The sequence below is a fragment of the Takifugu flavidus genome, chromosome 14 (genome assembly GCF_003711565.1).
Source record: "Takifugu flavidus isolate HTHZ2018 chromosome 14, ASM371156v2, whole genome shotgun sequence".
NCBI lineage: Eukaryota > Metazoa > Chordata > Actinopteri > Tetraodontiformes > Tetraodontidae > Takifugu > Takifugu flavidus.
The window spans coordinates 12656745-12680532 of NC_079533.1; the positions used below are offsets into that span (position 1 = coordinate 12656745).

General features: G+C 49.6%; 1 protein-coding gene across 3 annotated transcripts in view; it reads left to right on the forward strand.

Annotated features, from left to right (window-relative positions):
* The first annotated feature begins 659 nt into the window (after positions 1-659).
* The window catches only part of gabrg2 (gamma-aminobutyric acid type A receptor subunit gamma2), a 32120-nt gene continuing 8991 nt past the window's right edge, over positions 660-23788 (forward strand). For all 3 annotated transcript variants that reach the window (XM_057054286.1, XM_057054287.1, XM_057054288.1), the window contains exons 1-6: positions 660-1002; positions 5721-5860; positions 9585-9652; positions 11106-11326; positions 12810-12892; positions 14193-14330. In XM_057054286.1, the coding sequence (XP_056910266.1) occupies positions 902-1002; positions 5721-5860; positions 9585-9652; positions 11106-11326; positions 12810-12892; positions 14193-14330 (751 nt within the window). In that variant the 5' untranslated portion in view covers positions 660-901. The remainder of the gene's footprint in view (positions 1003-5720; positions 5861-9584; positions 9653-11105; positions 11327-12809; positions 12893-14192; positions 14331-23788) is intronic.

Below are 23788 nucleotides of genomic sequence, written 5' to 3' on the forward strand. Positions count from 1 at the left end.
CTGTTCTGTCCATGGTTCTGTCCACGGTTCTGTCCATGGTGCTGACCACAGTGCTGTCCACGGTTCTGTCCACGGTTCTGCCCATGGTTCTGTCCACGGTTCTGTCCACGGTGCTGTCATGGTGCTGACCACGGTTCTGTCCATGGTTCTGCCCATGGTTCTGTCCACGGTTCTGTTTGCTGGTTCCTGAGTCAGAGGCGACCAGAGGAGCTGTCCGTGGTTCTGAATACTGATTTCCGTTCTCACGCGCATTAGTCCAGGTGAGGCGGTAAATCAGTAAACCTGTTTGATAAGAAGCCTCCTGATGATGGAGACCTCCATGTTCCTGCAGACGCATTAACAGGCGTCACGTGACGCAGCCTGAACACGCAACCGCAGTAATAACGACAATATTAATATTGATTTAAATCACACATTTCGAAAACAGCCCCAGCTTTGGTTCCTAAGGCTCCGAGATCAAGTTCTCACGCCCGCTTCCGCTTTGTGGAACCACGCATGTGTTGATCCGCCGCAGCAGCGCGCACCGGGTCCTCCCTGACCCGCTCCGTCCAGCTCCGTTCAGACCGAAGCTCTGCTGGCTCCGTCTCAGCTGCTCCGTATCAGCGGAACTCATCATAAGACAGAGGGTGGGAGGGGGGGCGCGCCGCGGTCTCTGTTGGGGTGTTTTTTTAGGCCCTTGTTAGGTTGTCGGTCGGGGGGGAGAAACGACGGGAGTGCTGCGCCGCCGCGCTTCCTACCCGCATCCATTCCGTTTCGGGCTCATCCGGTTCCAGCGCACGTCCGTGTCGGGTCAAGATTCGCGGACCCGCTGCCGCTGGCGTGCGTGATGCACCGCGGAGAGGGAGAACCCAGTGAATAGACGGACGCGTCCATCTGCGCTGAAGAGGAAAGGAAGCTGGTGATGATGGCTCCGCCACATTTAGCCTCGGCAGCAATGGCGAAGCCTTCCCTCCCCGTCAGGCTCTTTCTCTGGGTCTTCATTGTCGTTAATCTGCCCACAAGGTAAGGCGGAAATCTGCGGCTCGCTTCCCGGCACACCCGGGGCGACGTGCAGCTTCTGTTCGGTTCGGATTTTTTTCCCCCACCCCACATTTGACGTGATTTTGCGGCCAACACAAGCCCGCTGATCCAGGGTCTGTGGCGTTACCATCGAGCTGCGTCTGTAACACCTTAGTGATCATGTTTTATGCTCACTATGGGTTTTTTCCCCCTCCATTGTGGCGTATTTCGCACGTTCTAACAGCCGCATCAGGGAGCTGTAGGCTAAAGCTAATATTTGATGGCATCCTGGCGATACTTCTCATTTTAATCAAGCAATAAAACGCTCTGCATGGTGATTATTTGTCTTAATGCCGCACACGGGCTGTTAGAAATAGCAGTGAGCGGCTAATTTCCCCTGAGCTAACGCTGCTAAGCTACCTTTAAGGATCAAGCCTGCTCTGAGAGCTTTGAAGCTTCACGAATGAATGTTTGGACTTGAATTCACATTATTTGACAGAATGAATGAAGCGGTGGTGACCGCAGAGGTGCCACGGGTCGGATTTGGGGGAAAAGAAAAACAAATATTTCAAAATGGCAGACGAGCAGGGGACGCAAGTGTGCAGGCACAATAAGGATAAATCATATCGTTCTTGTCTTACGCACGGACTCGCGCGCGCACGCACGCGTGCACACGCTCGCTGCCATTTGATCTCAGGCGCAAACGTTTGGGAGGGCTTTTCTTTATCTCTTCTTCTTCCCCCCTTTTCTTCGATGCCCCTGTCAGGACATTCGACCCGAGCGCGCAGATAGGACGCGTCAGCAGGACGGATGCAGCGCGTCCGTCTTGCGGGGTGTGCGTGTGTGTGCGTGTGTGTGTGTGTGTGAAGGGGGGGGGGGGTCTAAGGAAAAAATAAAAATGTAGGCACATGAGCCTGCCGACGTTCAATCACCGTCACGTTGGTGTCGACCTGAGCCAGGAGGACTCTTGTGCAGGGCTGTAGGGCCTCACTTCTTCTTCTTTGGTATTGGGTCACAGTATTCCTGGGTAAACACCGCAGCTTGTCCCATCATGCACTTGGTTGGGTTTTATGGATTCAAGACCGGTTGAAAGATTGATCGCAGCAAGCGGCGCCGATTCGGCTTTAAATAATCGCAGGGGGGCCGAGTGTGAGGTCATTACTCAGCAGCTTGTAAAGAGTTGATATCTGGCTCCAACGTATACATTTATATATTGAAAAAGTCACCTGCCCCCTCACTGGCAGCTGGGAAGTTGCATCGGAAGTTTCTTGTGATTTATGTACGAGGAGTCTTACGTAAGACTGCTCTCAAGGCCTCCGGCCTGCTCCCAGTAATCTTTGGTGCTTTGTGACTCATTGTGACAGTTACTATGTGGAGTGATGTCTGATGAGTACCAGCACACATCAGGTCCAGGGGCCACAGCCGGGTTTCTCCTGAGGTGTCTCAGCATATGGAATCAAATGTAGCTCCGCCAGGAGCTCAGAAGACAACTCTGAGCTCCACCAGACACGTTGCTAATTAACAGCTAGTTTTGCTCACCTGAGGTGATAGCGGATTAGTGGCGTTAAAGTCGGAACTGTTAGCATGAGGAGAGCGAGGAGAAGGAGGAGAATGAAGAAGAAGCTGCTGGGTGACTGTTGGTGTTTGAGTAAGAGAAGACCGATGAGGGAATCAGCCATGAGAATAAATAATAACAAAGCTCTCACTTGAGCCAACTTAACAGGCTGGAGGCACCATCTCAGCACTAAACGTGTGCCCGTCAGGGGCATGCACACCTACAAAAATGACAGAACTGTGATTGATCTTAATCTGTAAAGCATCTGGGATTCATCTGAAAAAACAGTGGCACGGTGACTGGTTTGTCCGACAAGATGGTGTTTTTCTCTATTTTATCATTTTGCACCTGTAATGAAAGATAACGTCAGTGATGTTGGTGAGGAGGGGCGTCCGAGACAGCTTTTTATTAACCTAACGTAGCACGTATTAGAAACATTGCCCTTTGGTACCACTGACAGAAGGAAGTCAAGCTTACCTGCTAATATTAGCTAAACTGGATTTAGCCTTGGCTAACTGAAGCTCATTTATGTGGTTATTCACAGACAGCCTGACCAATGTTGGTACGGGTCAGCCATCAAGATGTGGGATGATCAGATGAAATTGATTTCATCATAGTAATGTGAGCTGGATGCTAATGCTAGCCACAGCCTTTGATGTGCTCAGTGTTGGAGCATTGTTATGGCCTCAGCTGTACTTTACATTCCATCCACCTGCCCCCCATCCCGTCTTAAGGTACTGCTCCCATAGCAGGGATGTATTTAATACATTCTGACTCACCGTTAGTCAAAAAAAAAATCATCACACCAGAACATGAGAAAGCTATCAAGGCTTCTGTCCTTGTACTTCACCATGGAAACAGTGGCTTTCCCTTGCACCATTACTGATTCTTTATTATTTCATACATCCCATTTCATACGAGTTGGATCCAAGGTTGCTCTGTAGGACGCCTCCCGCAGCCAGTTCATGTAGCTAGCAAGAGGTGCGGCGACACAACTTCAATCAACGCCACGTGCCTCATTGTTTATGCATGTCACCATCCTTGAATCCTTATTTCTGCCTTGAACGTTGCGCGTGGAAATAAATCCGTTATATAAAGAACAGCTGCATCTCCGCCACGGCCTGCATAGTAATTCAAGATTGCGGCTCTCATGCATATGCATACGCAGAATCAGACTAATGGCAGGAGCCGCGATACCTCATTATTGCCTTCTCCCCGTTTTAATCGCCGTCCTGACTGAAATCGATTGAAGCAGATTAAAAAGTTTCGTTTCAGTGCCGGCTGGAGTTTTCTGTGTTTTCCCGTGATGAGTTCTTCTCTTCTCCCTCTGAAATGTCGCTGGAGGGTCAATCATCCCGACTAACCCCCCTTTGTAGTCACTTTTCATGCCCCAAAACGTCACAATCATGCACTAGAGGCATCTGGGAGGCACTTTAGGACCCTCGTTATATAACAAACTGCCGCCGTAGTAAATCAGACTCTCGTTACGCACGCAGCGCTAATGCTAATTGAATGTAAAAGGTGCCGTTACGTCCAGAATTCTGACTCATATTGCACTTGTCCTCCGATCGCTTCGTCTCCCGGAGTGCTGTGTTTGTTTGACCTCAGCTCCGAGTGTCTTCGAGCGCCATCCCATTAAACCTGAAACTGTCTGCTGCAGGGGGAGACCTGTTGGGTTCCGTCCCTGCAGAGATAAGGGAGGGACGTTGGAGCGTTTTATCTTTCATGAGGCTTTTTTGAAACATCACTGGAAGAAGTCTGAGATTACAACTCTGGAAAATGAAGAGGGCCTTAAAATATAACCTTTCTTCACTCACCATATAGTTTACTCCTATTTTTCAACCCGATAAATCACAACCGTGTTTCATGGGAACGTAGAATCCGACTGAATGCAGACGATATTTGATGAAAAGGCTTTTTTGATTATTTCCAGGCCTCAATATTGTCATCCTCAGCCCCGCTTTCAGAGAAAATCAGCTAAAATTGCCCTTCCTCTGTCGACAGGCCCCATCAAACAGGGCCCAAACCCTGACAGACGGGAGCAAACACAATGTTTCACATCGAAAGAGTTTCAGTTATCGTCGGTCATGATAGGAAAGAATAAAAACAGACAGTGGAAAACAGGAAAAAAAAGCTCAAAAATGCAGGAAGGTGTCACACAAGCCAAGATCTGAAGCAAACGAGTTCAGCCTGCTCGCCTCATTTGCACATCAAACGTCAGGAGGGTTTGTTTATCTGCTTTGGCCTAAATGCACGATGAGGCCGGTCCTGCAGAAACGCCGCGTTCTCATCGCTCATCACTTCAGTATCTGCACAGGCGACGTGGAGAAAGACTAAAACCGGCTTAAAGTCGGCACATAAAGGCTAAACACTGACATGTTTGTGTTGTTGTTCTACCACAAACTGTCCTATTGAAGAATTTTGCCCCATATTTATATAATAGAACGTACAAAAGGAGAGCATGTTTAGCTAACGTTGATGGCTAAAGCCAAAGGAAGGTTGGTGGTCATTTCCTCTCATTTGAGCTCCTGCTGATCAGGACCTGAACGCTTCCTTTCCCTGAACCCGAGTGCTTGAGAGGACCAGCGCTGCGCCTTCACCGCCCGCCCGCGCCACCGTTCCAACGTCAAGCGGCAGAAAAGACGGCAAAATACTTCAGCAAAGCCGAATTTTACCTTCAGTGGTGCCGACTGGGCCTGTGTGTGCGTTGGTTCCCGACTCTTCCTCAGCACTGCCAGATCTCTCAGGCAGACTTTGTCAAGTCTGGTCTCAGTCCAAACTCCCTCCGGTTACAAAATTACACAAACAAGCGACCAGTTACATAAAAAACAAGCCCGACTCCATGTGCAACGCTTGAATTTGTTCTATTTTTGCTCTGATTTGCTGAGTTTTGTGGTTAAAACACACTTGCGGGCCGTCTTCGCTCGTCCCGTGTCCGAAATTTCCGTGCAGATATTTGAACAGCTATAAATTCCGGAGGCTTTGACGTGTTGGCGAGCCTCTAAATGTGCTCTGATTGTCCTCGTTTGGTGATTCGTGGGCCCCCAGTAACACCTGGGTGTGCCCATCATGGCTGGACGGACGCACGGGCGGATGAACGGAAGCCGTTTCTCAACAGGAAGCACTTCCGTAGATGATGAAACTCTCTCCCTCTCTCCTCCCGCAGCTCCTTCCAGTCCGACGACGATGACGAGGTGTCCAACAAGACGTGGGTCCTGACCCCCAAAGTCTACGAGAGTGACGTCACGCACATCCTGAACAGCCTGCTGGACGGCTACGACAACAAACTCAGACCTGACATCGGAGGTGGGCCCCGATTCTTCCCGCAGATGATCCGTTTAGTCACGGAGCCGCAGCGACGCACGCCCACGCGCGCGGTTGCCTTTGCCGTCCAACATGTGTGCGTGATGTCTGCCCATGGTTTTTTTCTAGGGACTCTTGGTAGCCCGGAGCCTGCCATTGTCTCCTTTCATGGGGAGAGCTAATCTGGGATTTCGTAACGGCGACTCGCACGCGCCACCTTTTATTCCTTTAGTCGGAACATTAATGAGGAGAAACCTGTTTTTATAACATATTAGCTGTTATCATGCTAGCTCATTAGCCAACAGGAAGGGGGTGGTGATTCCTTATGGATTTGGTGACCTATAGATATATAGATTATAATTGACAGATCTAAAATGCTGAGTGGGGATTGGTGAACATTATGGGATGTCTCTTTCTGCCCCAGACTTGATTCTGCTCCACACGCGAGCTCACAGGCTGAGTATTAAATAGGAGCAAAGCCTTGAATTAGCAAAGTGAGTGGAGAGGAGCGGCCTCCCTCTGACAGACAGGCAGGCAGGCGGACAGGCAGACAGACGGACAGACAGACAGGCGGACACGCTAGCAGACAGACACGCTGGCAGACAGACAGGCAGACAGACGGACAGACAGGCGGACACACTGGCAGACAGACAGGCAGACACGCTGGCAGACAGACAGGCAGACAGGCGGACAGACAGGCGGACAGCTGGGTAGGTTTGTCTTGTCTGCACATGCATCCTAAACCCGCCGCGTCCCTCTGGAGGAAGCAGACTGGGAAGTCTTCAGCACCCTTTAATGCCTGATCCACGGGTGCGTTTTTACTGGGAGCACTGGTCTAATCCCAACTAATAACTGTGGACGGAATAATAACGGTGAGCCGTGCATGAGCAGCTGTCAAGAGGACGTTGATGGGACATGGAGGAACAGACCTGAATCGCAGGAAGCAGCAACAAAGTGTGCTTCCCAAAAAGCTCCAGCAAGTCTCACACACTCCCTAGAGCCTAACTAGTGCACTAACGAGGGTGCGGGGCTGTTCAGTGAGGATTGCTGGACCCTATTTACATGAAGAGTCGTGTCCAACCGACCCACCCCAACCAAGCAATATATCCCATCATACTTTGGAGCCACAGCTAGAAGCAAGGCCTGATGCTAATTATTGATGAATCATTATTAAAGGCACAGGAGTAGATCAGCAGATAACGGAGCCAGGAGTCTTTTAGTAGTCAGAAGGGAATAAACTAAAGGCAGCAATTGGGGCTGACGTAGGTCTGGTTCGTGTTTGTCATGTGATGCTGAGACACTGTTGCCAAACTCGTGTCTGGATGCGGAAATTCAGCTCATTAGAGAGCGCAAAAAGCAGCAATATCACGTACAGCTAATGGAACTAGCTTTGCTGTCAAACACCTGCGCTGGCATTCATGAATGATTTTGAATTCATACAAATTTCTCTTAATTTTCCATTTGTAGGAATCTTTAATTCTCGCCGAGCCATCGGTAACAACGGCCTTTATTTACTTACCAACCCTACATGCTAAAACAGTCTCGGTTGCAGAAAAAAAGGCAACACGGCATCACAGGTGTGGCAGTTTTCCCACTAATTCCAAAGAATAGAACACACTTGCTAAAATTCCTCCCCTCAGGATGATAAGAGGGAAAGATGTTGAGGTTTAATCTCATTAATTGCATCAGGTTCCTAAAAATTCGTCATGTTAGCATGGAGTAACTAAAGTAGCATCCGAGCACCAGACCAAGAAGGAAAACTGGACGTTTCAGTGGGGCCGGACCATAAACAGCAGCCAAAGACGGTAAATACAAAGCTAATTAGGCTCCCGCCACTTATGGCGCAGCGCAGCACAAACAGGTTTTACTGTCCTTCCAAGACGAGGACTGAGCGCCCTGGAAGGGGCGCATCTTCATCATCAATACTTTAAGAAGTGGGTTCTTGCTTTAAAAGCCGCTCAGATGCTTTGAGGAGCGGCTTCAACCTTTTGGAGCCGCCGCGCAGCTCAGAAGCCGACTGCCACCGTCTCAACCGTCATCTTCAAACGCGCTATGATCTCACTCCCCTGACGTTGGTCTTCCAGCTGCTGCCAAGTTGCTCAGCTACAAAGGGGTTATAATTAGCTGGCTATACTGTCATGTGGTGCACCAACCAATCACGCAACAAATTGTAGCGCCGCTCCACGGAGCTCGGAAATGCTGCGGATTTAGATTCAGCGCCGATCGCCGCGACTCTCCTTTGAAGTCCATTGTGATGCTCATTTAATTTTAATGCCCCTGGAGTCAACTGTGTGTGTGAAAACCGAGGCGAGGAGTGCAGAGATGTGATGGAGGGGGCTGAAAAGACTCCTTATTTCATATTACATCAGGAATGTGATCCAACCAGCCCAATGGAATGTTTTGTACCGTTTGTGAAGGGGAAGAGGAACTCGGCATGAAGCTGTTTTAATAAAACATATCAGCAACCCGCTGGTACAACAGTGACTTCTGGAAAGCCGATTCAACCAGATTCCACCAGTATTCCACCACTATTCCACCAGTATTCCACCAGTATTCCACCAGTATTCCAATAGTATTCCGCCAGTATTCCACTAGTATTCCACCAGTATTCCACCAGTATTCCACCACTATTCCACCACTATTCCACCACTATTCCACCACTATTCCACCACTGTTCCACCACTGTTCCACCAGTATTCCACCAGTATTCCACCTGCTCTTGGTGGCTGTGTTGTTGAGCATTAGCTTGTCTCCGACTCCACATTTGAAGGCCAATGTTTGTTCAATGCTCTGAAAGAATCTCCAGGCATTTCTGCTCTACTCCATTTAAAATGTCAGTAGTTGTTATTTTTTAAATTTCTTTCCTAAAAGGTATTTTGCACAACCTCTTAAATCCAGCAGAGCGGTACAGGAATATTTTCACGTGCCGGCGTGTTGGGATCACAAGCGAGGTTGCTACGCAAGCAAACATGACAGATGGCTGCAAAATTACACTCCCTCCATTTTACCCCCCCACCCCCCACCAGAGCCCCCCACATCATCCAGCTTGAGGTCGCTTAAGTCGCTCTCGCAGATATAGTGCCCAGTCATCCATAAGCGTGCGCATTAGTGCGGTGTGGAGGTTGATCCGGGCTGACTCGGAGGTTCTGACAGTGCACGGACGTCCATTTGACACCAAGCTGTGTGTTTCCTCAGCCGCACTTTATCTGACAACCAGCTGTCCGTCTCGCTAAATTGCTCGGGGCTGTTTGCTAAGAGGTGCACGGCGCCGGACAGATGTAAGCATGCAGGTAAACAAGCAGCAGCAGCACGTGTGTCCCGTGTCCCCTAAGGACCCCCCCCCCCCCCAGCTGGGCAGCGTCCACGTCATCGCTTCTCACTGGTTTGGTGTCAAGTTTTTGTAAAGTCAATAGTGATGCTGTCGTTAATGAGGCCTCTCTGTTTTAAAGGGACACAGAGTAAATAACTAAATGGAGTTTAAATTTAGCATAGAAAAAAAGCTAAATGGCCTTTTAGTCACCCGGATTGTGAGTTTATTGGTTGTGTGGACCCTTAATAACAATTCTGCTGAGTCATGTTGGTAATATGATGGCTGACTCCGTCCTAAAAGGTCGTATTTTCATCCGTACGATTAAAAACTGTTAATCCAAATGATAACAAATCGAATTCTGAAGGAAACCGTCACCGTTGCCCTCCTCTAAATCCATGTTTCTGTGCTTCTTTGCAGTCAAACCAACTGTGATTCACACGGACATGTTTGTCAACAGCATCGGCCCCGTAAACGCCATCAACATGGTGAGTAAAGCCGGTGTGATGCTTCAGGGGGGTCGTGTCCAGCTTTAGGGGGCCGCCGAGGCCACAACCAGGGTCTCACACCAGATATTTGGTCGGTCAGCTGGCCCCGCCCATAACGGCGCCTTCGTTACTGCAGTGGCCTCTGCACCGCTTTCATTTAGAATTCAGTTTCATTCCAAAAGCAGAAAGTGCTGATTCAGAGCAGCATCTGCAGCCCGTTGCTAACGCCGCTGTCCTGGTGTAACGCTACGCATCAAAGTGGGGAATCCATCCAGGTTAGGGTAAGGTGGCTCCTCACGCTCCTTCTTCACCCTCTCAGGCTCCTTCAGCTCCGTTCTGCCTTCCCTTTCTTTAGCTCCTCTCACTTCTGCAACATTCTAATAAAAAATCTCTTGTTTTGTTCAATTTCTTCTCATCCACCTGTTGAAATATTTCTCCATTATATTCGAAAGGCAAGACAGACGTGTCCTTCTCATCCATACTTTATTGTGGCGCCCATTGAGTTCTAAAGATGAACAACAGAACCAAAGGGAGGGAAAAGAGATCAGAGATCAAATTAGAGAGAGAGAGAGAGTGTGTGTGTGTGGTGTGTGTGTGTGAGAGAGAGAGAGAGAGAGAGAGAGAGAGCCACACCTACTGACCAACATATTGATGATTCTATGCACAAACACTGTTATTAATTGTTTTATGTTTCATATTCATGTTTTAAGCTTCTGTGGAATTAAAAACAAAGTTGCCACCGATCCCAAACTTCCCCAGCACGGCCCCACCATGGACCCGGTGGCTTTAAAAGCATCCCAGAGCCTTTACGGTGTCAAGATAATAAAAGTTTATCCCACTCAGCAGAGCCTCTGGGAAGCTCAAAAGCATCCAATCTTTTTCTCATCACTGGCTTTTATAGTGTTCTGCCCTTTTGTCGAAAGGGATTCCGTTTAAAAAAAAAGGAAAAAGCTGGAGCGTCGCCAAGCGAAAATGTTATTTTTCAGATCTCGTTTAGGACACTTTGGCTCGGATTTAGCCTTTATTGTCGGACACTAATGCCTCGGTGTCCTCGCGCGCCCAAATCCCCTCCTTTATTTTTCACTCCTCTTTGAACCTCGGGGCTCAACCATTCCAGGAACCCAATAACGGAATAAATAAAATCAACAAGTCTCACACGTGTCATTTTGTCTACATCGAATTCTCTTAAAGGGACTGAAGAGAATGTTTTAGCTTGTGGGCTTTGATGGCTTTTATGCCAAACAATGAATAATTAATGGCCTCAGTGAGCAGGCGGAGTGATGGTTTATTGGTTTCTTTGTGAGGACTTCTGGGTTTTTAATACACCCCCCTCTGCTGCCAGAATGGAAGGGGTTTGAAGCCCCTGTTTCTATTTGACCTTTGCCATAGTGCAGCGACGGTTCCGTTAGCATAAACATAAACGGAACATTTCTTGGTTTCGCCCCGCCGACAGGAATACACCATCGACATCTTCTTCGCTCAGACCTGGTACGACAGGCGCTTGAAGTTCAACAGCACCATGAAGGTCCTGCGCCTCAACAGCAACATGGTCGGGAAGATCTGGATCCCAGACACGTTCTTTCGCAATTCCAAGAAGGCCGACGCCCACTGGATCACCACGCCCAACCGCATGCTCCGGATCTGGAACGACGGGCGGATACTCTACACGCTCAGGTAGAAGTCCGAGGTCATTCCATTCACACTCATCCACACGGCCTGCTGAGCTCTCCCATTTAAGCCAGGTTTATTCTTCTGCCCTGGAATCCATCAGAAGGAACAATCAATGCGGGCAGAAGGAACCTACCTTATGATAAATAAAACATGGCACTGATTATCCTGGAGAGGCCCGGGGCCTTTCGAAATTCCAGTGAGTAAGGAACACTGGGATGTCCTCAAACTCCTCATTTTCCAGCAGCTTCGTGTTTATTTCGTAATACCGCCATCAACAGCCTGTGTTAATAAGAAAACTTTTTGACCCCCTTGCTTCAGAAAGTGAACGATTGTTAACCCAAAACCTGTGAAACAGAAGAACTAATTAACTCTTGTCGCGCTAATTAGCATGTTTTACATGCTGGATACAGCAAACATTAGCGCTGGATCATAAGTGATAATAAGAGCGAGCAAACTCTCCTGGACTCAATCAGGACGTGATGGATGTAGTGCTCAGCAGAACCCCCCCCCCACACACACACACACACACACACACACACACACACACTTCATTAATTAGTTAAAGAAGTCTGAATTTTCCCAGCGCTTCATTAGGATGACCACCATGATTGCGAGGACAGTGATACATGACAACAGCCAGTGTGCAGATAGGTGAGGTCGTTGGAGGTCATTTTCTCATTAAGGGGAAGTTTAATGACTTTGCCTCTAAATTCCCTCAAGTGTGAAAGAGAGAGATGGGAGGCTGCGGAAGCATCAGTTTGCTTTACTGAAATTTTAATTAATGTGGCCTGGCGTTAGCACGGCGGCGTTCTAAATATGCTCCTATTTACACAAGCTTCTCTCACCTAAAGAAGTGGAGCGGGTGCGTTTATTATACAATTCTCATGCCCACGTATAGAAGACAATCAATTAGACAAATAATGAATGCATTAATTTCCCAAACAGGCGCGCACAAAGCCCCATCTGTTAAGTCCCACACAGTCTGAAAGTCATTTTAAAACTTTTAGCAAATTAAAAATTCTCCAATATGGAATTCAAACATCAGATTCTCATTTAAATACACTAATTATGGTCCCAGATGGCTGCGGGCAGCTGTGGTTATTTGCTGTTCTGGGCTCTGAGACGAGGAGGCGCTGGAATCTATTACTTAGACCCACTAATGCAGAAACTTTGGTCGAGCGGATCATCCATCGCTCGCAGATCTAATTGTGCGGCGCATCCCGATCAAGGCTGCTGCAAACGATAATTGGATCCAGTTCCGATGTTTGATGAATCGGAGCGTCTGTTCGGACGCGATTCCACAAAACGTCGTTAGCCAGGGTCGCGTTAGTTAGCGGCCGTTTAGTCAATTAGCTGAGAGCGGAGCCGTGTCTGCTGAGTCGCACAAATATAATAAAAGCCTTTGGTTCGACTTTATTTCGTGGAATCTCAGGAAGCATCGGGCAGGACCGGCCTCGTCAAAGATACTAAAACTGTGTCCCTGCAGGTTGACCATCGACGCAGAGTGCCAGCTGAAACTGAACAACTTCCCAATGGATGAGCACTCGTGCCCTCTGGAGTTCTCAAGCTGTAAGTTGACCTTTACTGTCGTGATATAGTCTGCGCATGTACGTGCACCCTTGGACACAGGCAGCCTAGCAAAGCTGTCTTTGTCAGGACTCCATGAAATCCATTAATTTGCTCATTTTGTTGCTTCAATCAAGCAAAGAAACAAATCATTGTTTTTCCCTCTTTTTGTCTAAAAAGTTCGACGAGACCAAATGGGTCACACCTCCCACGTTAAGCATGTTAATGAGGCTGCTGCGGCTCTACAGAGGTGCACTATGGGATATTCCCCAGAGTAAATGCCTCCACCAGAAGAAAAAGAAAGGGAAACCAGCAGGTGTGGGTCCTAAAAGGGAACAAACGGTTCCCTAAATGGATGAAAGCCGCGGACGGCCGCTGAAGTTTGGAAGCTGCTTCGTGCTCAATCTCAAAGGAAACAGGCCGAGCAGCATTTATCACGCTGCACATTCCCCCGACGGCCTCAAATTGCAACGTTTGGTGGCAACAAGGCCTCTGCTACAAGCTAAAAGGTGTAACGTTGAGCTCCTGGAAGAGACAACGACGCTTCCGTGCGCGCCGACGGCCTAGCGGTGCAGAACGTGGCCGATCCGTCCGTCCGCTGAGCCGCAGAGTGCCGGCATAACTGAATATCTGAGAGCACTTTAGTCATAAAGCCATTTAAAGTTTGCGCCGAGGAAGATTCACGTGCATTATTCAGCCCTCGCTCCTCCATCGACCGCACACGACGCCTCGCCAGAGGAGAGGCGGAGGAAAATCCCCGTTCTTGTCGGGTTCTGGTTGACACCGGCGGGAACCCAGCGCGGTTCCCGCCCAGTCAAATGAAAGCAGGCCAACTGGAAGCTCTGAAACTGGGATCTTGTTATAAAAATGCATCCGGTTAGATTCAATCAGTATTTACTGGTTTACTGGAATTCATGCCGCCGCGCGTGGAGTGCGTTTGAAGCGGCGTTCTTTCCCGATCTGATGTCTTTCTTCTGTGGAGTTGATGAATAATTGAAATATTCCACACCGGTTCCATTTAGGTATCAGGAGCGACACACGCACCCCAGGCCTATCCAGAACATACTGTACCTCGTCATGCTAAAGTGAGCCGCCATGGCTAGCTTAGGTTAGCTTAGAAGTACACGAGCTGCCTGTAGTTTTAGAGCTTTTCCGGAGTGCAGAACTTTCTGGAATCATCAGTCCTGAGCTTATTTCCCTGAAGGGATGCAGATGAGTCTGAATAAGGGGGTTATTTTTTGCACCATGCAGCTTTTTTCTGTTCTTTCCCTCCTTTTTTTTAACTTTGTACTTTGCCGTTCAGATGGCTACCCCAGGGAAGAGATCGTGTACAAGTGGAAGAGGAGCTCAGTAGAAGTCGGGGACATTCGCTCTTGGAGGCTCTACCAGTTCTCCTTCGTGGGCCTGAGGAACACCTCGGAGGTCGTCAGGACCGTCTCGGGTAAAGAACCACGGCTTTTGCTTCCTGCTTTTGTTGTTTTTGCTCTTCACCTCCTGATTAAACCCTCAAAAAAGCCTTGCTGGTTCCTGGAACCTATACCCCGTCAGGTTTCCCACACTCACCGGAGTGCTGGACTCATTTCCCTTCCTCTCAGTCCATCCCAGGTCATTATGTTACACTGTTATGTTGGTATTGATCCGGGGGATGGATGCTTTTTTGGCTGCACTTCGGTACTAATCTCTTTAGAATATACTGTTGGCTGGAAGGATACAGTAAGTAGAGTCATTACATCAGATACGTGGCAGCGGGCTATTACTCTTGCTATAGCATGTTCAGCCGGGTCTGTCCAGTCGCTTCGTGCCCTGATTCCCATTTACCAGCGAAGCTCAGGCTGCCTGGTGGGACGCAAACACGTCAGAAGAAGGAATTACAGCATTGTGAGGAATGAATGTGCACTACCTGTGGTACCGTCCGCTGCCTGAATCTTAAAGCTTTAACCTCAGAAGGCCACTTCAACGCTGCGGAACAACCCAAAAAGCAGCCCGCGTGCTGAGGGACAGCGCCGTGCCCGGGTCGACAGCCTGGTGAACGTGCACGCTTCACAGAACAAGGCCCACAAAGCCTGTGTTTATTCTGCGCGTCGCCGCACAAAACAGTCATTTGCCAGCTGAGCGCTACGCAACGATCAGACACAAGGACCGATCGTTTTTTAGAGTGTTAATTGCGTGTTTACACGGTGACCCGCTGCCGCCCAAATTGATCCAACAACCAGATTAAAGAAAAGGGAAACTTTCGGTTTTAACCGAGACATTTTTTTTTGGGGAGAACATGAAAAAGGCAGTGGGAGTGGGCGGACATGCCGGAGAGGAGCGCTTCCATCTCCTCTGTCCCGGCCCGGCTTCCTTCTCTCCACAAACACCCATCTGCTGTCGGCGCCGGGGCGCAGAACCTCGGCTTGGAGAGCTCGTGCCTCATCTTGCAGTCGGTTTGAGTGTGCGACCCGCTTCAGCCCCGGCTCGATGATCCTCTCCCCTCTAAAAAAACAGAACACGTCTGATTGGGCTGAAACGTTTGGCTCTGAGGTTCCTAATGGAGAAATGTTGTGACATCACAAGAGGGCGGAGCCTCAGGGTGCAAGAGGAGGTTAGGAACGGGGGCAGGAGTTCAATGGAAACCTGAACGGACAGACAGGACAGGTGAGCTGACCCTGACAGCGATGGTCACAGGAAGTCAGCGCCTCTCATCCTACATGACGAGCCGACCCCCCCCCCCCCCCACCGCGCTCTGCTTCTCCCGGCGCTACTTAATGTCCCCCCTCCACAGGCAATCTCTCAGTGTCGCCTTTAAAACGGGGATGAACGATTATTAAAAAAAAAAAAAAGTGATATTAGAGAAACGGGCAGGACGTGGAGGTGGGCAGGGCGGGGGCGGGGATTAGCCATCTGCCGCTACGATGATGCAGCTCTTTATAAAAGGGTATGTCTGCTTGGATTTGTTGATCTTACCTCTCTCAGCCAGTGTCCAAAGGGAGGGTGGGGGTTGGGGGGGGAGGGATGGTCCTGTTAGCGTGTCACTTCACATCTAGTCGGCTGCACTGCCTGGAAGCTCATACCTGCATTTGTGCAGACAGACATTCGCATGCTAACACACACAAAATGAAGCAAAAAAACAAGGGGAGAGGGGTGGGGTTGTGGGGGGAGTGGGCAGCAAGGGTGGTTGAAAGGACACCAGTGAACGGAATAGCAATAAGCTGCCACATCTGCAGAACATTCTAATGTATGACACCCGAGGTGTGAGGCACGCAGCTAGCTGTGGTTAAGTTTAGCACCGAGTCAAATGTGTGAACAAGATGAACGGAGGCATCAATTATCCCGGCAAACCAGGATGTGGTGGCAGTGTGTGTGTCTGTGTGTGTCTGTGTGTGTGTGTGTGTGTGTGCGTGTGTGTTTACAGGTTTACTGTGGACGGTTACCCAAGGATGCAGGAAGTCGTTCGTCTCTTCTAAAGTGACGCGGCCAGTGGGGTGCATCTGCGTTAACCGTCAGATCTTTGGTCTCTTTTCTGCTGTTTGCCATCTTTGCAGCACATTAGCGGAATAAATATGCCTAATTAAACATTGCTTGATGGGCAAAAAGCTTTTTCCTTTCAAGCATAAGGAGGTGAAGCCATCTAGCCCCCCCACGACAGTTATTTCCCCAGCAGTGAGCCATCCGATGCTCCAGCGAAAGGCGAGATGGTTGCTTGGCCGTGCACGAGTGCGTTCTCTGTGCGTCCGTCGCTGCTCTGCTGTGTGTGTGAGTGCGCTGGACTGCATCCTTGAATTCATGCATGTTCCTCTGTCCATTTGCCTGCGTGCACATTCGGCAGTGCGCCGCGTATCGGGCCTGAACCATTTTTAGCTATTCTTAGAGTGACCTTCCGAAAGCCATGGCGTGCAGCCCTGTTGTCTGTGTGCGGCCGCCTGTGTGATTCACTTTGAGTGGCGAAAGCCCAGGGACACATCAGCGGTCCTCTCCCGATGAGATAGTTACGCGTTCCGCAGACGATTCTTTGATGGGGCGAATCTGAAGGCAGCGCGGATGAAAAAGAAGTGACCCGGCGGAAGAAACGGTAGCAGACGAGGCAGGAACGTCCGCGCGTGGTGCACATATGCACAAACAGAGCACGTTAGCTCGCCAGCAACGGCTCCTCCTCGTAGCGGAGAGCATCATCATGCTAGTTCAGGTCGGGGAACCTACGCATCACTTAAAGTTTAACTACACACCCACCAGGGCGCATCAGAAGGATATGGGCCCCTCTGGGTGAATTAGGAAACAAGGATTACTATGGGATCGCTCTCAAAAGAGCGTTAAAGATGTGAGGCTTTGGAATCCAGCCGCTGGCTCGCCACTTCTGCTCCTTTCTGACCCTCTATAACCAGTCAGAGTCGCCTTCCATGTCCCCCCCCGACCAGGCCTTTGCAGCCGTTTGACGCTTTAGAAGCTTTTAAAGACACACAAGACCCAGATGAACTGGGGTTTGGACCCTTCACCCTAAATCTATCCATCTGTGTTGCCCATAAAAGGGCACGACGGCCGACTCCTGATGGCGTTCTCTCCCCCATTCTTCGTGCGTATCTCATTTGGCTTCATATGTATTAAAGAGGGGCCTTTGTGGGAGAAGGTTGTTGATGCTGCTGATGCTGACACTCGTTTGTGTCAGGACTCTATAATGAATCATCAGGGCTGCGTTTCATTAAATCCAAACTTCCAGATGCAGAAAAGCAGTTTTACTAAAATACCCATGCGAGAGCGACGACGGGCACATGGCAATATTGTCTGGAGGCATCAGGGGGTTTGCCCAATCCCAGAGCGCCGGCGCGACAAGCGCTCGCATCTTCAATATCGGAAAAACAAATTGAAATGAAATTTTTTTGGCAGATTTCTTGGGAGTAAGATGAAGCGGAGGGAAAGTTTGTCATCATCGGCTTTGATTAATAAAGCCAAGATGGAGGAGATGAAAAGCAATAAAAGCAAACTTCCTTTTTTTCTATATATATTTCTAATATTACACAGATATTGCTTTGCTAACCCCTTCAGCATAGTCTGGGAAACAACTACAGATGCTGCATATGAATTCCCGATAATGCTCAAACACGGGGAAGTGAAAAGGGAAAACGTGGCCCCGCTGTTACGCGACAGTTAGTGGAACAGCAAGTTAAGTTTAAAATAAGATGATTGCTCTTTCAGAGCATCTTAAAAATCACAGCACTCGCTACAATAGCCGCAGCTGCCTCGCTCCCATAATAACCCCGTCCCTAATCTCCCCCTCCGCGCTCATTCCCGACGTCTCCGTCTTGCTACTGGGCGATAGTTGTGATGGACAGGAGTGGGAGGGAAAAACGCCCTGACTCAGCCGGAATCCTCTTTTTGTGAAGTTAAATCCCAATTTGCACCCTCTCCCGTCCTCCACGCGCAAATCCTGCCCTGCCCCATTACTGTATCCACGGTAACACAAAGGCAGCAGATGCCCAACTGCTTCAAAATGACTCTTTTTTTTTGTCTTCTTGTCAAGTTCTTGTGACCTAAAAATGTCCGCGCTCGCTTTCTCTCTCTGCATTTGGCCAAATAATTAAAAGCTGAACGCAGGCAGGGAGGGGGGGAGGGGGGGCAGATTGCTCTGGGTAAGAAAAAGCACATTAAAAAGTTCCCGTAGGTGGAAAGAAGGAGAACGTGCGCTCAAAAATATTGATTCTTCTGCTATTTCCTGTCAGTTTGTTATTATTCTGCGGTGCTTCTTCTGTATTGGCGGACTGGAACAGGTTATTGAGAGCGCACAAAGATATGGATCGGCGCTCATAACGTGCACTTGAAATAGAAATTTAGATGTTCTCCCCCCTCCCGACTGTAAAGGCAGGAGTGTCGGGGGCTGATAAACTAGGACACCGGGCGCGTCGACTACAAAATTAAAGCCGTCTCATTTGCCAGAGTGGGTAAAGATGGAGGGGGGGGGGCGCTGATGTAATCAGGCGATGGTAGATCCTGTGTTTGTTGTTAGCAGGCTGGAAGGCAAAGATGGAGGTCAGGGGGTGGAGAAAGGCGAGGGGGGGGGGGGGAGCAAAGCCAAAAATAAAACAGGTCAGCGCAGTCAGAGATGCCTGTTCTAGAGGTTACACAGAAAGTTTCTATTGAATTTGGCAGGATTCCCTTTAGATATGAACCCCTCAAGATGTAAAGCATGCTACTGCAGCACGTTAGCGGCACGTTAGCTCCAGGAAATCCATGTTCCTGTGGCTAACGCAACCGTCCCTGCTGTGATGGACGGACGCGCTTCGGATGCTCACAGCAGTTCAGAGTTGATGTCACTCAGTAGAGCAGTTACTCATATAGGTTGAACCCTGGTTGCTCGATAAAATGGTGTGAAGTTACGCTCCGGTCCCAGATAGTCTTCACGCTCGGCTTATTGGCCTCCTGCAATATTCAGCAGCCCAGGGCTTCAAAGTAATTAGCAATAAGGAAGGAGGAGAGAGTCCTGGAACACTGCATCCGTGCACATATTCATCTCACTTTTCTGCACAAGCAGAAGCAGCTGTCTTCTATGAATCATGTTTTTTGGGGGTTTTTTTAGTGTCAAGTCAGAACGTATAAGATTAGACGTCGTTTGTCTCAAAGGTTAGCATTCTGAGCCTCGCAAAAAACGGACAAAAGAATGTGACTCATCTGTGCGAAGCTGGGCGTCTAAAAAAGGCCGCCGTTGTGTTCCCATGGATGAAAGATGCCCATGAATGTGCACGAGAAACGTCATATTCATGTTATATTGGTGCGGTTTAAGTAATTAACGGGAACCAGGTTAGCAGGAGTGTCATTTTGGTGAGGATTAGCCATTATTAATATAATAATTTTGATTCCTCCCTCCTGTTTTAGCACTTCCTTAGATTTGCCTCCTTGACTATAGTCGTAGGTTAGGAGTTATTATTTTGCCCTTCATTTTAATAAAAATAATAAATAATAAAAAGCCCAGTGTGGTGAACGAGGAGAAACCAAGTGAGAGTCAAATGTTAGAACTTCCATCCAGAAGCTCATCTCCGCGTTCCGTGATAGATGATAATTATGCCAGATTTAGAAGAGGATAAAACTTGGAGACGGAGTTAAAAATAAGCCCGTAAATAATGTTTCATTATACAATGTGATGAAAACAAACGCGGCGATGAAGTTTGGGTTTGCATCCTGGAAACTGTTCAAAGGGAAATGCAAAGCAGGAGGACGGGAACCGAGGAGGCCGCGGCCCTGAACCCACACTCTTGGTGTGGATCCACAAGGACGCACACGTTTTTGTCTGGACAGAGGTTGGGCTGCTGGTAGTCGGCCACAGCGGTTGTTGGTAGGGGGGCGGTCCCTGACGTTCCGTCGTGATCCAGGGAAGCAAATGAGCGCCCTCCTGGCACTGTGGTCGTCTGCCTCCGTCCCATCGACCGCGTTACCAACCAGGCAATCGAAGCCCACGGCCTGTTGCCTGGAGTCCAACGGCGCCGCTCTTTTGCAGCAGTTTCTCACCACTGTTGTGGGTTTGTTTCGGGTTTTTCCCCCCTTCGACATCATCAGCTGCAGCAGCCGTTGAGGACGGAACAATCCGTCTAATCAGTTTTGGGAAAAGTGATGAGTCGGCGCTTTTGCTCTGAGCATTGCTGCCCCCAAAGCAGTCAGCCTCCGGCGCGATCATTAGCAAAACCGCGTCTGGCGCGCACGCACGCCCGTGCGCGCCGTCCTCTGTCATCTTTAATATAGACGACCCCTGACAGCGGAGGAGCTCAGCACGACAGGCTGTCAGCGGCGCTCCGACGCGTCTGGCTCCTCTGGATGGCCAGCATGTGCCTCAGGTCTCTCTCTCCCGTCCACATCCGCGCCAATTTACAGCCTGTCTGCCTGCACGATGATATTCTCGCGTGACACTTCCCCCCCCCCCTTAGGTCAGCGTTTCTCAATTACAGTGCGTCATTCCACAGCACTCCCCTGTGGCTGTTGCGCAATAATACACAAGCATGAGGGCGGCGGCTTTTACACTATTTATCGTGACATTAATAAAGGTTTCCTCCAGTGTTTTTCTCCTCTGCTGTACATGTTTAGGTCTAAATCTAGGTGCCTCCGCTGGCTGGATCTTCTGATGAACGATTGGCCCCCGCCAGGTTTTTATGGCTTGCCGTAGATTACATCACCCCGTGCTGAGTTGCCTTGGAGATTCTAATAGAAATACATCAAAGCGGATCTTTGCCCAAACAGCTGCTTTGCGCAGTCGTCTGCTCTCGTGTGCGCGGAGAGGACGGATGGCTGCGCCGTCACAGTCGGGAAGACGGAGCAGGAATTAGCACATGAAAGTCCGACCCCGGGTTCAGAGCGGGGATGGCAGATGTGAGGATGTGGGCGGCGCTGAATGCGTGTGAAAGATCAAACCCCCTGCGTCATTATGAGAAACACTTCATGTTCCGTCAAAGCAGATTTAACCCCGGTCACAACGGCCTCTGCGCAGTCCTCGTGGAGTGTGAACACCCTCGTCTGTTGTTCACTGTAGTCAAGTGTGTGTGTGTACGTGTGTGTGTGTGGGGGGTCTGCGCGGGCTTTGTTGCTTTGATATTGCGCGAACATGGTTTCCAATGGAACAAAACAAGACAAGCGGGAGATTAGATTGCATGTACAGGCTTTAATCCCACAGAGGTGTCTCGTATGGGGGGGCCAGAGGAGCCCAGCATCCATTAGGAAGTTCTCAGGCTGAGTTGGGAGTGAGTCTGTGTCTGTGGCAGCTTTTGTAGGCACGGTTGCCATGGAGTTAGGCCCTTTTGGCACCGCCGTGCAATGAAATCATGTGTTTTTTTCATCTCCAAAAAGCACAAAAACAGCCTCGTCTGTGGAACCCAAATGGCCAAACAAAACATGTAAACATCAAATTTAACCAATAACAGCCTGGACTCTGCACATAAATCCTCGCGGTCTTCACATGTTTAATTCCTAAATGAAGCAGAACAGCAGTGGCTAACCCCGAGTCGTACGAGCATATGCTAACAGCTACCCGCTAACCACAGAAACTGCAGACAAAATACTGAAATAAAGTGCTATGAAGTACACGTGTGCCCTAATTGCCCAGTATGATTTCGTTAAACCTCACCCAAAGACTCAAAGCTGTGAGCAAGCTTTTAGCTTTTAGCTTTGAGTGCAATCAGGAGGTCATTAGCAAACAAATGCATTACTACGCAGCCGTAATGACATGCTGATTCAGATATATGGTGCTGCCAGAACACAAGGGCGGCGGTCGATAACGCCTCCTCAAAGTGTATTCTTGGCTCGCGCTGCGGCCTGTAATGAAACTGAGGAACAGATGAAGGGAGGCGTATAGCATGTCGGCGGCTCTGATAACCAGCAGACCTTATCCCTGTGGCGGAAGCCCCATTATCATTAGGCGTGCGAGGCAACGTGAAAAAGCGGGTGTGTTGTGCTGACCCAGCTGGACTGAGCGTATCAACCGGCAGTTTCTCAGCTACCAGGGGTCTCAGTTTAGGGCCTCTGCTAATGTAATGTTAATCAAAAAGAAAATAGTGGGCTGCAGGACCCCCGAGAGGAGCCTTCATGTGTCTCCGACATCTCAGGCTGAGGTGCCGTAATGGACGGCGGACCTGCACGCCTCAGCAGAAAACACCTGTGGTGATGCGAGCGGCCGCGCTCGTGCTGCCCAAGTTGTTCTGCCAGCTTTATTTAATGATGCTATCAATGGCTGGGCGAGCAGTGGTGCATGCTGGGATAAATCACAAAGACTTGGTGCGTGTCCAGAGAGTAGGCGCACTCACTCACACAGGGCACGTGTTCAGAACGAGCACTGAGGCACTCGTCTCTCTCGCTCTGTCCTGTCCTGTCCTCTCTCTCTCTGTCCTGTCCTCCTCTCTCTGTCCTGTCCTCTCTCTCTCTCTCTGTCCTGTCCTCTCTCTCTCTGTCCTGTCCTCTCTGTCCTGTCCTCCCTCTCTGTCCTGTCCTCTCTCTCTCTTCCTGTCCTCTCTCTCTCTGTCCTGTCCTGTCTCTCTCTCTGTCCTCCTCTCTCTGTCCTGTCCTTCTCTCTCTGTCCTGTCCTCTCTCTCTCTCTCTCTCTGTCCTCTCTCTCTGTCCTGTCCTCTCTCTCTGTCCTGTCCTCTCTCTGTCCTGTCCTCTCTCTCTGTCCTGTCCTCTCTCTCTGTGTCCTTTCTCTCTCTGTCCTGTCCTCTCTCTCTGCCTGTCCTCTCTCTCTCTGTCCTGTCCTCTCTCTCTCTGTCCTCTCTCTCTCTCTCTGTCTGTCCTCTCTCTCTCTGTCCTCTCTCTCTCTGTCCTGTCCTCTCTCTCTCTCTGTCCTGTCCTCTCTCTGTCCTGTCCTCTCTCTGTCCTGTCCTCTCTCTCTGTCCTGTCCTCTCTCTCTGTCCTGTCCTCTCTCTCTGCCCTGTCCTCTCTCTCCGTCCTGTCCTCTCTCTCTGTCCTGTCCTCTCTCTCTGTCCTCTCTCTCTGTCCTGTCCTCTCTCTCTCTGTCCTGTCCTCTCTCTCTGTCCTGTCCTCTCTCTCTCTGTCCTGTCCTCTCTCTGTCCTGTCCTCTCTCTCTCATTAACACACAAACACACAGATGTTGGCTGTTTTTCCCAGCAAACTCCAGCGTGTCCTGTGTGCTCTCCTCATGAGGAAAATTATTAGCCAGCTGCTCAAACCCCAGCTGCAGACTGTTCAATGTGTTGTGGGTTTTTAAACAAACCCACACTCACACACACTCACACACACACACACACGGATCCATGGCTGAGATAGAGCGTGCCCTGCGGGTTTCAGACCGCGCCACGAGGCCGGGGAAGGTTTAACCGTGCGATGTTAATCAATTAACGGAATGAGTTTGAGGCCAGGAGTGAACTGTCATTAAAGTCCGAGGCACAGACAGGTAGACAGACAGACAGACAGACAGCTGAACACAGCACACTATCGGCA